The 18,409-nt window shown below is 39.9% G+C and overlaps 1 protein-coding gene across 3 annotated transcripts in view; it reads right to left on the bottom strand.

Annotated features, from left to right (window-relative positions):
• The window catches only part of chd2 (chromodomain helicase DNA binding protein 2), a 68,536-nt gene extending 51,125 nt beyond the window's left edge, over positions 1-17,411 (bottom strand). The window contains exons 1-6 of one of the 3 annotated variants that reach the window (XM_061925046.2): positions 16,226-17,411; positions 6,668-7,160; positions 6,510-6,596; positions 6,353-6,414; positions 957-1,076; positions 554-727 (exon numbers count right to left, since the gene is read on the bottom strand). In XM_061925046.2, the coding sequence (XP_061781030.2) occupies positions 554-727; positions 957-1,076; positions 6,353-6,414; positions 6,510-6,596; positions 6,668-7,160; positions 16,226-16,284 (995 nt within the window). In that variant the 5' untranslated portion in view covers positions 16,285-17,411. The remainder of the gene's footprint in view (positions 1-553; positions 728-956; positions 1,077-6,352; positions 6,415-6,509; positions 6,597-6,667; positions 7,161-16,225) is intronic. The other 2 variants (XM_061925045.2, XM_061925047.2) reach the window with 2 other exon arrangements.
• Positions 17,412-18,409: the final 998 nt, after the last annotated feature.

The raw sequence follows: 18,409 nt of genomic DNA, 5'->3' as shown, positions 1-18,409 counted from the left end.
ACTCGGATGCCGATTGATGGGATTTTTTTTTTTTTATAATCCTCACAAAGGTACAAAAACAAAAGAAAACTTATTTTTGTGTCTTTGTCGCTACCTGCGGGTCTAAGTTCAATGTCAAAGTTGACCAACTTCTCGGTTTATGTCCACATCCTTCGACTAACCAGGTGAGACATGATTTATAATCTAGAAATAACTTTCACCAACTCACCGCCTCGGTATGTCGATAGATGCATAAGCTCTGTGGTCAAGGGGCTGCTAAAAATAGTCCCTCTGTGTTAGAGCTTATAATAACAATATTGCTAATACTTGGTTAATTATCAGGTCAGGACATGTAAATGGAATATTGTTACCGGTTTTTGGATGTTTTTAGAGCTCTTTAATGGTGGAATAGAGCAACTCCCCATGGCTCCATTGTTAGCTGAATTTTGCTGGCACTTACTTACGAGTTAGAATGCATCAATAAAGAAAAACATGTTCTTGTCTTACATAGAGATTGTGAATGATAGACAAAATTCCAAAAAAGTGCAGTTCCTCTTTAAATAAAGGCGTGTACCTTTTGACTTTTGTCGCCCCTCTGCGACGAGTTTGTCTCTTCGGAGTATCGTCATCGTCCTCATCCTCGTCGTCCTCATCCTCGTCGTCCTCTTCCTCAGGTGAAGACTCTTGTTTCCTGGACTTCTTTCCTCTCTGGGACACTTGTTTCTTGTTTGAGGATTTTGTCTGAGGCCTGAAAAATAACCCCAAAAAAGAAATGGGGGCGGCCCTCTTATAGACACTGAACCAAATCATTGGAACATATTTCCTTTTGAAGCCTTTTTACCTTCACTTTTTTTGTACATGCTCAGTATCAATGTAAAGCCATCAGAAAACAAATGAAAATGCATCACAATATGGAATGAAGTGATCAAACGACCAGCTAGCAGCTGTCTGACGGCCAGGCCTCGCTAAGCTCTTACCTTCTAGCAGGAAGTCGTCTGGATCTAACTTTTTTCTCTTCCTGCTCACTGTCTGAACTGTCGGACGCTTCCTCCTCTTCGTCATCATTTGAGTCATCATCATCATCTTTCCAGATATTTCTTACAACAAAGAAATTACCATCAACCAATTTTGTCGTTTTTTGTTTCTTTTTCTATTAGTGGCCATTTGGTGTGGTTAAGACAATTTGAATGGGGGTAAACTACAGTAGGTAAGGTTGTATTTTGCCTCATTCCTGTGAGAATCCTGCGTGTGACTAACGCTAGGCCTGGGCCGATATTCGATATGTCATTTAACCAAAAGATAAATTAAAATTCAGTCGATAACTTTTGCAGCGTCGATAAGCGCCAAATGCATGAGTTGTTACTGGCCGCAAGAGGCAGAGTGGTCACTCTTTCTAGCAGCTGCAGGCCGTTTGTACTACATAAAAATAAACGGTAGTCATGATAACCGCTGTAAAACTCCCGGCGGTTTGTATTTCCGTAATAAATTAAAATGATCGAAAAACTGATTGATAACATCACTTCGATAAACTTATGAAAGGACTGGATACCAAAATGTATTTCGATACTTTTCAAAATAAAAAGGACCACAAACAAATGTCCTTATTGGCCTCATATTAACAGAAAATCTAACAATACATTAAACATATGTTTCTTATTGTACTCAAAGAACATCCATCCATCCATCCATTTTCTACCGCTTATTCCCTTCGGGGTCGCGGGGGGCGCTGGAGCCTATCTCAGCTACGATCGGGCGGAAGGGGGGGTACACCCTGGACAAGTCGCCACCTCATCGCAGGGCCAACACAGATAGACAGACAACATTCACACTCACATTCACACACAAGGGCCAATTTAGTGTTGCCAATCAACCTATCCCCAATTTTAGAATATTACAATAAAAATTAAAAGGCATAAACACACTTGGCTTTTCTTATTGTACGGTACTCAAAGAAAAATGTACAACTTGATATACTACATATCATCTGCCATAATCTGGGATTAGGTTGGAATCGAATAGAAAGCTTTAATGACATTATATTAAATGCGTCATGATTTATGGTTTCCACTCTTGGTCTGTGCTTTGAGTCAAATACAATCATTAGTAAGTACTAAAAATCACTAGTAAATACTATGGTTGAAAAATACACAGATAAGACATGTTGGCAGGTAAAACACACATTGTAAAGGACAAAACACAAAGTGTAGGAATTTGTAACAAAATGGAGTCACTTTACTTGCATTAGTTTACGCCACGTGGCGGTTTTGACTGCGCTAATTGGCAAAAAGTTAGCTGTGTGCGCGTCTACGTATCTATATGTTCACAGCAGGGGAGCTGGTTAACTACATTGCAATCCTTTTGCAATTTTGATGATTGTTATTTAAATGTTTACTTATGTTTGAAGAACATTTTGTAATACTTTAATGCCACCTTTGGCGAGGCAGGTTTTAAAGCAGAGCTTGCAGTGTGGCGTTTCCGTATTTAAAGTGTCACCTTTATAAGACCTGGATATACATTTGTAACCTTTAAGTAGCAATATCAATATATAAAACATTAAAGTTCTGTGTTTCCGTTTTAATTGTTTATAATTCAGTTTTTTACCTCTTGCACTTATTTAACCACCATAGAATGTGTGCTTTTTGTGTAAAACAGTTGTGTGTCGAGGATAAGTGAGCTCTACCGGACACATTATTTTCCCAAACAAATGTTTCTTCTCCTCACAATGACAACATTTCACTTATATGTATGCCAAATCCCCTGATATTATTTTGCGTTTATCAGCGGATTCCGTTTCAATGGCCAATTATGTGACTCCGTCCGCAGTTGTCAACGCGTAAATCATACCTTACTTTTTGTTGAGTTAAGTGATTATTGATTAAGCATACCAGCGCTGTCAAATAAAAAGTAGCAACAATTATGACATCCCAAACTTCTCGTAGATATGGTCTTTTCTCTCTCATTCCCTCCTCCTCTGTTTCACCATCACAAGCTCCGGAATTTGCATGCACTTTGCTAGGCTCATTAATCGTTTTTTTTCCATTATTGTATTTTCATAATCGGGAGAAGCCATCATTGAAATCAAAATTAAATTTGTTATTAAATGTCCAGCCCTAGTACACCCTTCACTAGGGGTGTAACGGTACGTGTATTTGTATTGAACCGTTTCGGTACGGGGGTTTCGGTTCGGTTCGGAGGTGTACCGAACGAGTTTCCACATGGACATATTAAGTAGCGTACCGCACGTTGTGTAAACAATGCACACCGAGGCACAACACATGGCATGCTAGCAGCGACTGGGCTACGATAGACTGATCATACGTCCTTTTTTCACCGGACATGTCCTCTTTTGCGAGGTTTCCGAGCTGAGTTTCTTAAATGCCTCAAATGTCCGGCATTTTGAGTTACGGTTGCGTGTATTTTCAATGTACGTTCAAGGTTAAGAAGGGGTTAAAAACAAAACAAATTGTGCGCGCAGCAGCATTTGTGAGGGAGGGGCAGAGACAGAGAGAGAGAGAGAGAGTTATGATAAACGCGGGTGCGTCGCCAGGCTCTGCTTTTTATCCATAGATTTATCAGATTTAATTTTTTATTATCTATAGCAGGGGTGTCAAAAGTGTGCCCCGGAAGCCATTTGCGGCCCACAGCTAATGTTTTAAAAGGCCCACGGCACATTCTAAAAATACTATTTAAATAAACAAAAACATAACAAAAGTGAAATAAAAAGCTTAAAGGTTAAATGTAATTTAGAAAAAGTTGCAATGTTGACTCATAAAACAAAGCTGTTTTTTTTTCTTTCAAACTGTCATTGCTCAAAACATAATATTGAATCAAAATCAATGTTATTATGAATTACTGACCTATCCAAGGTTCCGATTACTTCACATCAAATATTCCACTAAGAAAAATATTTTTGTTGGAAGATTTTGCAAATTTGGTAAATAAATAACCAAAAAATTTATATTTTGTTGTTTTCTTACTGTACCGAAAATGAACCGAACCGTGACCTCAAACCGAGGTACGTACCGAACCCAAATTTTTGTGTACCGTTACACCCCTATCATTCACACACTAGGGCCAATTATATTTAATTTGTTATTATCGTTTTCACTTAACTTGGATATTTAAAAGTTTATAATTCCAATTACAATGGTAAAATATACGAGAAATAGGGATGTCCCGATCCGATATTTGGATCGGATCGGCTGCCGATATTTGCCAAAAATTGCGTATCGGCAAGGCATGGGAAAATGCCGATCCAGATCCAGTTTAAAAAAAAAACTCCGGTCCGTGTTTTCCAACGCACCGATTTAAATAATACATTCCACTTTTCTGCTGCTCCGTAATTTCCGTTCCGCATTTTCCAGCACACCTTCAACACATCCACAGGTCTGTGGAGTCTCACGCCGTTGCTTTTAGCTGCTGGCATTACACGACAGGCTCTTCTCACTCTTTCCTGTGTCTCCCTCTCACAGACAGCAAGTCCACCTTCTTACACACGTCACATACTGTCACGTCATACGTCACATACGTATACGTCCTCCCCGAGCAGAGAGGTAGCAGCATGGCTAACGTTAGCTGTGATGCTAGCGCAGCCGTGCGAGCAACGCTCCCTCTAAGGTGCGCGCCTGTGCAATTGCGCACTGTTTAAGCGTCCTCTGCGCATAGCAAATCTATGCCACTCACAAAATCAAATAAAAAAATAAGTGCATAACAATTTTCGACACACGGGCACGACAGAGAAAACAGTTTTCGTCATCATTGTTCAAATATTGTGACGTCTGTCGAGACGCTTATCTCCATTCGGTGCCACACGCCCACACCATCAAAATGCCGAGGCACAAATTTCCACATCAACACTGTATGAAAAAATTAGTGATTTTTTTAGTTGTGATTTCCTTCTCTGCATGAAAGTTTAAAAGTAGCATATATTAATGCAGTATGAAGAAGAATGTTTTAATGTAGACATGCAAGCCTTGAAAGAAAATTTTGAAAATCAAGACTACATTTCCTGCAAATGGGTGCATTTCTACCCTATATTTTAACTTTAGATTTATTCTCATATCAAACTCTTTTGGCTGTCTTTTTGACACTTACATCCGGCGCCCCCCTCCACACCCTGGATTATAAATAATGTAAATAATTCAATGTGATTATCTTGTGTGATGACTGTATTATGATGATAGTATATATCTGATAGTATATATCTGTATCATGAATCAATTTAAGTGGACCCCGACTTAAAAAAGTTGAAAAACTTATTCGGGTGTTACCATTTAGTGGTCAATTGTACGGAATATGTACTTCACTGTGCAACCTACTAATAAAAGTCTCAATCAATCAATCAAAACACATAGAATCATCATACTGCTGTGATTATATGCATCAAGTGTTCATTCAAGGCTAAGGCAAAATATCGAGATATATATTGCGTATCGCAATATGGCCTTAAAATATCGCAATATTAAAAAAGGCCATATCGCCCAGCCCTAGTTCAATGATGCCATTTCTGTTTGTCATGTATAATTTTGTCTATTTTGTGTTTATCCTTGAATAAACAGGTCAGTTTCTTGTTACCAACCATTGTGTATTATTCAAACTCCCCTAATTCAGCTGGCTAGTTGTTATCAAGAGTACTAAAACCCTTTTCAACATGATTCTGACAACTAAGTAGGCTAAATAACTTTAAACTTTAATACATGCTCGGATAGGCCAGTATCGGTCAGTATCGTATCGGTCAGTATCGGTATCGGATCGGAAATGCGAAAACCTGGATCGGGACATCCCTAACGAGAGATACAAGTTTATTGCATTTGAAAGGGTGTATATGGATTATTATTATGTATTATCATTACATCAGTTTTTACAAAAAAATGTATATTCCTGAGGGAACTCTCCTGAAGGAATCAATAAAGTACTATCTATCTATCAGTGGTTAATTTAGTCTAAAATTAATGTTGACAATAATATTGTTTATCGGCAATAGTTTGTAGGTCGATATATCGTCGAGCAAAATTTGTTATTGGCCCAGGCCTGACTGAAGCATTAAGAAGTGGGACTATTCAGGACTAGCTGCAGTAGCATCTGTCAGCCGATAATACTGTGTCATCTATTTCTCTTTCGTACGTATCAGGCCGGTAGTGCATTCTTCACACATTCTTCACTCACGCTTTAAGCGGGGGATGAGGCAAAAACTAACCCAGACCCACCGTACTAATTAGAGCCGTCAAATTGGAGGATATCAGGTCCTGACCGACTGGGACTAACTACATTACTAGCAAACAGATGATGATAAAATGAGCAAATAAAAACAATGATATGGTATGCAGTGTACAGTTATTAACTAACATCGTGATACAACCTTTACAATACTTACTCCTTCTTTTTAGCACGGGGGCTTTTCCTTTTTGGACTTTCGCTCTCAGAGTCACTGCTACCCTGTTAAGGCAGACCAAAACATGTGAGACCCCACTTATGGTTGGTCGACTGTCATTCTGCATTAACGGTGTTTGGATGTCGGTTTTGCTGTGTACCCCAGCGCCGATGTTCAAGCGAGACGGCTCTTGTCTACTGCGGTTTGACCTTCTTATCCCGTACACGTCTGGGTGCTCCTCCCACGCCTGCAATTAGAGAGCAGCTACTGTCAAGACAAGATGTCACAAATGCATTATTAAGCTTGATTCTGCTTTACCTTCTTGACAGCAGTCTGTTCCTTCTTCTTCACTGGTTTGTCTTGGGCATCTAAACCCCTTTGTCTTTTCGACTCGGCAGACTCGCTCCCTGACTCCGAGCGACTCTCGAACTCGGAGGAGCTGTTGGATTCAGAGTTGCGGGTTCCTTGCCTCTCACTGCCGTGCTCGCTGCCGTGCTCGCTGGCGTGCTCGCTGGCGTGCTCGCTGGCGTGCTCGCTGGCGTGCTCGCTGCCGTGCTCGCTGCCGTGCTCGCTGCCGTGCTGGCTGCCGTGCTCGCTGCCGTGCTCGCTGCCGTGCTCGCTGCCGTGTTCGCTGCCGTGTTCGCCGGGGTGCTCGCCAGCGTGCTCACCGCCGTGCTCACTGCCGTGCTCGCCAGCGTGCTCGCCGCCGTGCTCACTGCCGTGCTCGCCAGCGTGCTCGCCGCCGTGCTCGCTCTCTGACTGGCTGCCCGACTCTGACGCGGAGCGGTTGGATTCTTCGGAGGCCGAGTTGCTGCGGGAACGAGAAGAAACCGTAAGTGTTTTAAACTATGGCTGTTACACTGCTGACCACAACTTGATGCAACATGGTCACGGCTGATCAGTGCACTAAGACAATAACAACACTTAGTGCAGGCCTACTAAACTGGCGGCCCGTCAAAGCTTTTCATATGGCCTGCTGATCATCACCCAAATAGGTTTGATGAAACCATTCAAACTAGAGTTTCTCATGTATGCTGTACTCCCGCCACCTTGCAGGGGACAACAGTGAGGCATATGTGCCACAATGAAGCAGCAGTGGGGTGAGTCGAAGAAGAGCACTCATTCAAACCAAAAAGGGTACCGTATTTTCAGCACTATAAGGCGCACCTAAAAACCTCCAATTTTGTCAAAAACTGACAGTGCACCTTATAATCCGGTGCGCCTTATATATGGACCAATATTGAGCCTCCAACAGGTAAAAGTTTCAATCAATCAATCAATCAATCGCAACTACGGTAAGCAGCCGCCGACGTCATTTTCCCCGGTCTTCATTTTCCCCCGCAGAAGAAGAAGAAGCGTGCGGTGCATGCTGGGATATATGACTGCGCGAGGCGTGCCGTTTCATTTCCATTTGTTTGTTTATGTAAAGACCCCAAAATAGCTCCTATTAAGAGACACGCTTATGATGCAGAGTTTAAACTTAAGACGATCAGTCACGCAGTAGAACACGGGAATAGAGGAGCAGCGACACTGACTCCATTAATGACGACTTCGACGAGACGGAGCCGTGTTGGATGCCGTATTCGCCTAACTGTTTAATTCGGACACTGAAGAAGAAGAATTCGAGGGATTCGTGGATGAGGAATAACTTCATAAAGTGAGCATTACATGTTTATTTTGTGTGTTGTGTTGTGTGACATTAACGTTTGAGCAACGCTGAGTTATTGATATATTGTTATTGCTCTGCACTATTTGAGTGTTACTATATTGTAGGGATGTCCCGATCCAGGTTTTTGCACTTCCGATCCGATACCGATATTGTTTTTGCACTTTCGATCCGATACGGACCGATACCGATCGATACTGGCCTATCCGAGCATGTATTAAAGTTTAAAGTTATTTTGCCTACTTAGTTGTCAGAATCATGTTGAAAAGGGTTTTAGTACTCTTGATAACAACTAGCCAGCTGAATTAGGGGAGTTTGAATAATACACAATGGTTGGTAACAAGAAACTGACCTGTTTATTCAAGGATAAACACAAAATAGACAAAATTATACATGACAAACAGAAATGGCATCATTGAAACTAGGGCTGGGCGATATGGCCTTTTTTTAATGCGATAATTTAAGGCCATATTGCGATACACGATATATATCTCGATATTTTGCCTTAGCCTTGAATGAACACTTGATGCATATAATCACAGCAGTATGATGATTCTATGTGTTTTGATTGATTGATTGAGACTTTTATTAGTAGGTTGCACAGTGAAGTACATATTCCGTACAATTGACCACTAAATGGTAACACCCGAATAAGTTTTTCAACTTGTTTAAGTCGGGGTCCACTTAAATTGATTCATGATACAGATATATACTATCAGATATATATTATCATCATAATACAGTCATCACACAAGATAATCACATTGAATTATTTATAATCCGGGGTGTGGAGGGGGGCGCCGGATGTAAGTGTCAAAAAGACAGCCAAAAGAGTTTGATATGAGAATAAATCTAAAGTTAAAATATAGGGTAGAAATGCACCCATTTGCAGGAAATGTAGTCTTCCATCCATTTTCTACCGCTTATTCCCTTTGGGGTCATGGGGGGCGCTGGAGCCTATCTCAGCTACAATCGGGCGGAAGGTGGGGTACACCATGGACAAGTCGCCACCTCATCGCAGGGCCAACACAGATAGACAGACAACATTCACACTCACATCCACACACTAGGGCCAATTTAGTGTTGCCAATCAACTTATCCCCAGGTGCATGTCTTTGGAGGTGGGAGGAAGCCGGAGTACCCAGAGGGAACCCACGCAGTCACGGGGAGAACATGCAAACTCCACACAGAAAGATCCCGAGCCCGGGATTGAACCCAAGACTACTCAGGACCTTCGTATTGTGAGGCAGATGCACTAACCCCTCTGCCACCGTGAAGCCCTAGTCTTGATTTTCAAAATGTTCTTTCAAGGCTTGCATGTCTACATTAAAACATTCTTCTTCATACTGCATTAATATATGCTACTTTTAAACTTTCATGCAGAGAAGGAAATCACAACTAAAAAAATCACTAATTTTTTCATACGGTGTTGATGTGGAAATGTTTACCTCGGCATTTGATGGTGTGGACGTGTGGCACCGAACGGAGATAAGCGTCTCGACAGACGTTACAATATTTGAACAATGATGACGAAAACTGTTTTCTCTGTCGTGTCCGTGTGTCGAAAATTGTTATGCGCTTATTTTTTTATTTGATTTTGTGCGTGGCATAGATTTGCCGTGCGCAGAGGACGTTCGAGCAGGCGCGCACCTTAGCGGCTGTGCTAGCATCACAGCTAACGTTAGCCATGCTGCTACCTCTCTGCTGGGAGAGGACGTATACGTATGTGACGTGTGACGTGTGTAAGAAGTTGCGCTTGCTGTCTGTGAGAAGGAGACAGAAGAAGGAGTGGGAAGAGCCTGTAGTCCAATGCCAGCAGCTAAAAGCAACTGCGTGAGAATCCATAGACCTGTGGATGTGTTGAAGGTGTGCTGGAAAATGCGGAACGGAAATAGGGAGCAGCAGAAAAGTGGAATGTATTATTTGAATCTGTGCGTTGGAAAACACGGACCGGAGTTTGTTTTTTTTTAACTGGATCTGGATCGGCATTTTCCCATGCCTTGCCGATACGCATTTTTTGGCAAATATCGGCGGCCGATCCGATCCAAATATCGGATCGGGTCATCCCTACTATATTGTGATTGCACTGACGTTTGATTTACCGTAACAGTATCACTGTTTATTTACGTGTTTATTGAATCAGGGAAAAGTTCCCCTCCACTATGTGATATAAATGTTGCACTACATGTTATATCTTGCTGTTGTTAAAAGATAAACAAAACACCAGGTCACTGACTTTACCTCGGGGAAAATAATAAAACAGCTGTTTATTCATTTTGGGAGTGAACAGAATTGTCAGAACGCTGGTTTGTAATCTATTAATAAAGTTTGACTGACCTATCTGGCTGTTTTGTTGACATTCCCTTTAGCACAGCTCCATCTAATGGATGCATAACGTAACCCCAGCCTCTACCGTAGCGTCTATTCCACGCGCCTTATAATGCGGTGCCCCTTATATATGAACACAGTTTTAAAATATGCCTTTCATTGAAGGTGCGCCTTATAATCCGGTGCGCCTTATAGTGCGGAAACTACGGTATTATCGACCCTAAAAAAATCTAAATAAATCGTGAAAATCTGACTTTTAACAGTGACTGGACAACAAAGTATAAATGAGCTTAATTCATTTTCTGTCGGACCCTTTAAGCGACGGACACTCTGTCCCAGACAAGCAGCAACAACGGAGAAACCCACACGTGTAAGCTTCATCACAAATTTAGGTCCGCTCTTTTTAAGTAGATATTGTGCATGTGGATATTTGTTTTGTATTGAAATTGTGGTGGTGTTGTTTTTTGGCCGAGTAACTCTCTGCGACTAAAGCTCGTTTAATACATGTAGCGCTAAATTTGACCAGTAGAGGGCTAAAACGCTACACCTCAGGCTTAAATTTGTTGAGCCACATTCATTGTGTGCAATGTTTGCTGTGGATGTTGTTAAATTTCTCTATGCGGAAAAATCTGTAGTGTAAGTGTGAATGGGGTGGCGGGGGACATCAGCAAGACAATCGCTTCACTATTAAATTTTGTACCCCCTCCACCACCAAGTATAGCTGACGCAGTAAGGATAATTTCAACCCAAATTTCTGAAGTGTTTACATCCGCTCCAATCTGAATGACTGCATGACTGAATGCATTCACCACTCGTCTCGATCGCAACGAGGTTTTGATCCAAAAGTGTGATCGGGTCAGAATATTTCGAATTGCGTGTTTACATGGAGTATTTTTATTCCGGTTAGGTTTTTATTCCCATTAATTGTGTCCATCTGCACATACAGTAGCTATAGTGTTAACGTTCATACTGTGTGTAATGTTACAGTAGCCAAAAATATACTTGTTAAAAAAAAAAAAAACGGTACCTTGTTTTTGATGAATACTTAGACCTACTACAAGACTGTATTTGAATGTTGGTCATTATGGTGGTACTTGGAGAGCAAAGTGTTTCTTGATGTCGTACTTGGTGGAAAAAGTGTGAGAATCACTACCTTAGTGCACATAAAAAGTAAGAATAAAACACTCAATGGCACAATTATCTTAGGTGACAGAAATATCATTACATTAAGCACCATGTTACTCATTCAATTACATAGTTTGGTTTATTTCAAACATACATAAATGGTTGTATCGGAATATATCTCGTTTACAATTTCTAATCCAACGTGTCCGAAAGAAGCACTTCCTATTTAAACTTACCCCTTTCCCCAATACATAGGTCACCAGTCGGGGTGTAAGAATTGATCGATTTATATTTCTAGAATTCAAGTTTATTGATCTGTGCTCTACTAATTTTCCTTCCAAGAGATACATATCGAATTGACATCATTTTAAAAAGGTAATTACTTGATTTTATCTATACTGGACAAAAAATGTTGGCTTTAAAAACGGCAGACATTATATAAAAGGTGTTTTAGCACCTTTAAATAAATAAAGACGTTAAATGTTACGCGGGTGTGTCACCTGTCTGTGACGTCATCGCCACGCACCATCAAAGCACTTTGGCGGATATCACAAGAGAAGCAGGCGAAGGAGAATTGAACAAGCCACCATTGTGATACAGTGTGTAGGCTTTTGTAAAAACAGAGGAGTTCTTAATAAGTTGCTCACTGCTTGTAGAATATGTAAAATACAATGTCCATCCATCCACTTTCTACCGCCATTGTGGTCGCAACACGACAAATCTCTCGAACCACCTATGGCGCCATGGGATCCCACACGTCGACCGCCCAGCGTTCATGAAGCAGCAGCACAAAGTCGGAGTTGGTTTCACTTGCCCTTTTGTTCAATATTACTGCACTACTTTTTATCAAAATGAGAATAGCGCAACAGTTTGAATATTTAATATTTGTTGACCAGTCATGTGTGACGTCATAGGAGGTCGAATGTGATGTGAGTAGATGTTGAAAAACAAGTAGCCGGTAAATCTACTGCTAATTAAACATATAAATATGTTCATTGGACTTTTTTAGCTATTAATATTGTACCATTTATGTTGAAAAAGTCCAATGTTAAAATGTTGGTTACTGTACTTTTATTAAACGTTTCTTGAATACTAAAAAAGAGAGGAGAAAAGGTTTTCTCTTCAACCTAAAGTGTTGGTTGCGCTTTATTTAAATAAGATGTGAATGCACTGGTCAATAATTGTTGTTTACTTGCTTTTGTATTCCATAATTAATTTAAACCTAAGAAAAAAATCAGCAATATAGGAAAAGTCACCTGCAGTGCTCAGTATTCACTATGTATTTCAGTCAAACTGGTTAAATGTTTGGCTAAAAAGTTACTGAATTGATTTCTATTCACTGAATTGTTTATGATTGTATCATTCTAATAAAAAAATAATATCGTCGCTGAATCATATCGGCAACATCAAATTATGATTTTATTTGAATCGTTGTTAAACAATCATTACACCCCTAGTCACCAGTAACTACAAACCCCGTTTCCATATGAGTTGGGAAATTGTGTTAGATGTAAATATAAACGAAATACAATGATTTGCAAATCCTTTTCAACCCATATTCAATTGAATGCACTACAAAGACAAGATATTTGATGTTCAAACTCATAAACTTAATTTTTTTGCAAATAATAATTAACTTAGAATTTCATGGCTGCAACACGTGCCAAAGTAGTTGGGAAAGGGCATGTTCACCACTGTGTTACATGGCCTTTCCTTTTAACAACACTCAGTAAACGTTTGGGAACTGAGGAGACACATTTTTTAAGCTTCTCAGGTGGAATTATTTCCCATTCTTGCTTGATGTACAGCTTAAGTTGTTCAACAGTCCGGGGGTCTCCGTTGTGGTATTTTAGGCTTCATAATGCGCCACACATTTTCAATGGGATACAGGTCTGGACTACAGGCAGGCCAGTCTAGTACCCGCACTCTTTTACTATGAAGCCACGTTGATGTACCACGTGGCTTGGCATTGTCTTGCTGAAATAAGCAGGGGCGTCCATGGTAACGTTGCTTGGATGGCAACATATGTTGCTCCAAAACCTGTATGTACCTTTTAGCATTAATGGCGCCTTCACAGATGTGTAAGTTACCCATGTCTTGGGCACTAATACACCCCCATACCATCACAGATGCTGTCTTTTCAACTTTGCGCCTATAACAATCCGGATGGTTCTTTTCCTCTTTGGTCCGGAGGACACGACGTCCACAGTTTCCAAAAACAATTTGAAATGCGGACTCGTCAGACCACAGAACACTTTTCCACTTTGTATCAGTCCATCTTAGATGAGCTCAGGCCCAGCGAAGCCGACGTCGTTTCTGGGTGTTGTTGATAAACGGTTTTCTCCTTGCACAGGAGAGTTTTAACTTGCACTTACAGATGTAGCGACCAACTGTAGTTACTGACAGTGGGTTTCTGAAGTGTTCCTGAGCCCATGTGGTGATATCCTTTACACACTGATGTCGCTTGTTGATGCAGTACAGCCTGAGGGATCGATGGTCACGGGCTTAGCTGCTTACGTGCAGTGATTTCCTCCAGATTCTCTGAACCCTTAGATGATATTACGGACCGTAGATGGTGAAATCCCTAAATTCCTTGCAATAGCTGGTTGAGAAAAACTGTTCAACAATTTGCTCACGCATTTGTTGACAAAGTGGTGACCCTCGCCCCATCCTTGTTTGTGAATGACTGAGCATTTCATGGAATCTACTTTTATGCCCAATCATGGCACCCACCTGTTCCCAATTTGCCTGTTCACCTGTGGGATGTTCCAAATAAGTGTTTGATGAGCATTCCTCAACTTTATCAGTATTTATTGCCACGTTCCCCAACTTCTTTGTCACGTGTTGCTGGCATCAAATTCTAAAGTTAATGATTATTTACAAAACACATTTTTTTTAATCAGTTTGAACATCAAATATGTTGTCTTTGTAGCATATTCAACTGAATATGGGTTGAAAATGATTCGCAAATCATTGTATTCCGTTTATATTTACATCTAACACAATTTCCCAACTCATATGGAAACGGGGTTTGTATTTTCACCTCCTGTGTTTAACATATACTACTCACAAAAAGATTAAAGATGACCTCGTTCTTACAAACTGACACAGAAGCACAACTTATTGATGGCAGTAACCCCTAACAGCTACTGAATGATGCAAAAATCTGCGTGTAAATTCCCCCCTTTCTGTTTATTTTCTATACTTCTAAACACACGAGGGCGCTGTTTACCTCTAAAAGTCTAACCCTCACGTGTAAAACGTTTTTTTTAAATCCAATATAAGAAAGAATGATCTTGGATTAATAGTACTAATATGTATTGTGATAGAAAGAACACATTTATATCAGACATTCGTCGAGGAGTGACGGCGTGACCTCTCCGAATTACCAAAGGAGAGTGAGCAAAACTTCCGCATACTCAAAAAGTAGGTGGGCTCTTTAAGAACATCTCACAATTCTATTGGTTGATGCCTCGCCGGTCAGCAATCCAGCCAATAGCAATGCTCTGCTCAGGCTGTCGAGTTAAACAAACACTTCCGGTTCCTGTGTCACGCCAACTTTTCAACATATGAAGCCAGCAAACTCAGCAAGGAAAAGCAATGGATATTTTAAGACCGTTTTACAAAACATACATTAGAAAAAGAAATTGTCATTGTATTTAACGTTTGTTTCTTTGTTTACTGCTCCACCACGATATTTGCCTGTAATCATAAACAGATTTTGAATTTTGCCCTCAACTACTAAATCTAATCAAAATGGCTGCCACAATACACACACACACACACACACACACACACACACTTCGAGGGATTGAATGAACTATTAATGTAAACGTGTGTGGTAATCTTAAACCAGTATGTTGAAAAGGCAGACAATAATAATAATTTGTCATCAGGCTGAAAAACATGTAAATATTTGTAATCTGGTGTTTAGTTAACTTTGCGTGGTGTATCCTTGCATGATGTCATTATTCAGAAAATAAGTAAAATACTAGAAGATCAATTTAATTCAAAAAGTAAACAAATGTGCAAATGTCACAAAAACTAACATTTAGTAATAAGTTGCAATAGATATTTTAAATGCTACAATACGTTTTCTTTAGTTATATGGCATATAAAAATGGTCTTGCATACGGTTAGCATTAGACAAATCAAGTCTGTTTCAAAAGGTGCATAATCACACAAGTACTTCATTCACCATTGTATTCATGTGCATACTGTACATGTGCAACTTCGTTATAGGCAAGCACAAGAAAAACTCACAATATTGCGTGCATGCATTTACATTTTCTATAAAATAAAAATAACCACTTTCAGATGTAGCTCCCCGTATGTTTAGACACTCCAAAATATAATGGTTTAAAGGCAACTAACAATAAAATGGTGCAATGCAGTACCAAGTACTTTTACGATGTCATATATATATTTATAGCAAAAAATGTATTATTGCGTTCATGTCTGCAAAATAAAATATAAATACAAAAGAAGTGCATTTTGTTGGGGCAGGGCCACATTCATCTCCAGGGAAATGATGTGGGAGCACAGGCCTGCAACCTTATTTATTGGTGGAACAAATGCTAGGAAAATCAGGGTGTGGCTATAAAACAATAGCAAGGGCATTGGTGACACTGGTGCATTTGGTCAGTCACAGTTGCTAATGTATACATAAGTGGTACACAAGTGGTATAGACCATGCTCGACTAGGTAAACAATAAAAACCATGGCAGGAAAAGTGCATTAAAAAAGAAGTCCCATACCTGGATGCATTGCTGTGAGCCGACCCTTCATCCTCTTGCTTTTTATTCCCGTTCTTCATGATTGCAAAATGATTTCTTTGAAAAGATAAATATCCTTTGATCGGTTGATGTCCTGGTATTTAATGCCCAAAAGTGTCACAGAAGTCCCTGTAGACTGCATACACTCGGGAGGCAGTTAAATCCCAGGCGGTGCGAAGCGAAAGGAGAAAGTGGCTTTATATTTAAGAATGTTATCATTATAGCAATATCCACGTTGCTCATTGAAATATACCTGCTAAAGACAAGATTCCATTAGCCGAAACGTGCAATGACTATATTCCGATTTAGTCCAAGCAAGGGACGAGTCGCATCAATTTATTGCAACTGCGTCACCAGAACAATGAGTGAAAAAATAAACTTTTAGCGATGAGAAAATGTGGAATTAGTACAACGAACAATGTAAACATTAGCATTCCACTGGTTAGGTAGCATCCGATAAAGCAGCTATTTCATTGAGATTTCGTCGCGAAGCTAATTAAATAAATGCCCGCTTCAAAATCCCGGATAAACAGTGAAAAGTAACAATTTGTAGTTCATTACAAAAAAGAAATGAGTTTCTAAGACATTGTAGGCCTCTCCGGACCCGATGTGCTGTCAAGACACAGACAGCGGCTGCACACTAAAAATGGAGACTCGCCATGGCTGCCGGAGCCCTGCATGGAAAACAACGACAGTCCAGACGACGCATTCGACACGGAGAAACAGTCCAAAAACACCACAAAACGGCAAAAATCCCGTTAAAATGTCAACCGTAAGACCTGAAGCATCATTTTAAGGAAGCAGGACGTGGACCGAGTAGACACACGGCCAAGAAAAACGGTATGACGCCAGCCCATAGCAGCCTTCCTAAGGATCATCCGCCATGTAGAGCTCCTTCCTAGCTCTGAAAGCCTTTGATTGACGTTATTTCCATTTAGCTAACACTCAGGTGATGTGGAAGTCCCTCCCCTTCATCTACAACTTTTCTTTAGATAAACGTAGCGTTATTTTCATCATTATTTTACAACCCTGAAAGTGAAAGCTTCCGTCTCACTTCATTAGGCAGGGAAGACTAGTAAGGGAAGAAAATATATTTTTTGCTGCAATTACATCACTTCCTGCCTTAACAGGAAGAAGACACACCAGAAGCCATTTTAGAAAGCTTTAGGAAACCATTTCAGTTCCTAACAAATGCCATTTAACCATTTGTATAAAAGGGCAGTGTTTTATTGATTCATGTTTTGTTTTATTAACCACAAGGGCTAAAGTTGACGCAATATTTATCAACTCTTACTTTTTTTCCATAGATATACTAATACAGATTTTTGAAAAAAACACATTTGAGCAATAAACCATTGCTTTAAAAGGCTGTAATCCAGGATGGCCAATCTTTTTCGCAATTATGTTTCTTTCAAAAAGGTACATCTGCCAAGCTTAAAGGTTGTCAACTAAGTAGTGAAGTTATAAAAAGCATAAACATACATTTGAAACATCAAAATGTGACGCTTCAGAATACTTTTAAAAACAGCCTTCATACATTGCAGATAGAACAAACCAAAGAAAAAATACAAAACATACACTTTTATTTGAAAACAGTATTTGAAAACAGTATTAACTCCAATGTACAATTGCCGATTTTCTGCTTCTCATAAAACTGAAAAAAATTGTCCACGACACAGCTCGGAACTGTTTCTGTCCATGGTGTCTTAAAAAAAAAAAAAAGTCCATACGTATTCCGAAGAGAAAAAAAAAAGCTTTCAGTGTTTCAAAATTTGCCATCTTCAACGTTATCTTCTCGTTATAACAACGCTGTCTCCATTGTCAGTGAAATCCAGTTGAATCGGGTCTTGATGGGACAAAAAAAAGAAGATTTTTGTAAGCCCACAGAACATGTAATATAATCTCACTGTGCAACAATCAAGAAAATTAGTACTGTTCGTGCACATTACCTGATATTTAGTAACGATTTAACAAAGAAATTCAACAACTGACCACTAGGGGTTTGGCCTAGCTAAATCACCCTTTTGTTAGGCAAAAATGCTATGTACCGGACAGCAAATAGTCATGGCTAAAATGAGAACCATTAACAAAAAGCAGTACCACCAAAAATAATTAAGTGATGTTAATGTGACCTTAAGCGACCTTGATCAAAGAACCAACTATGGA

This window comes from Nerophis lumbriciformis, linkage group LG29 (assembly GCF_033978685.3).
Source record: "Nerophis lumbriciformis linkage group LG29, RoL_Nlum_v2.1, whole genome shotgun sequence".
Lineage (NCBI taxonomy): Eukaryota > Metazoa > Chordata > Actinopteri > Syngnathiformes > Syngnathidae > Nerophis > Nerophis lumbriciformis.
This window is presented reverse-complemented; position numbering and strand designations above follow the sequence as displayed.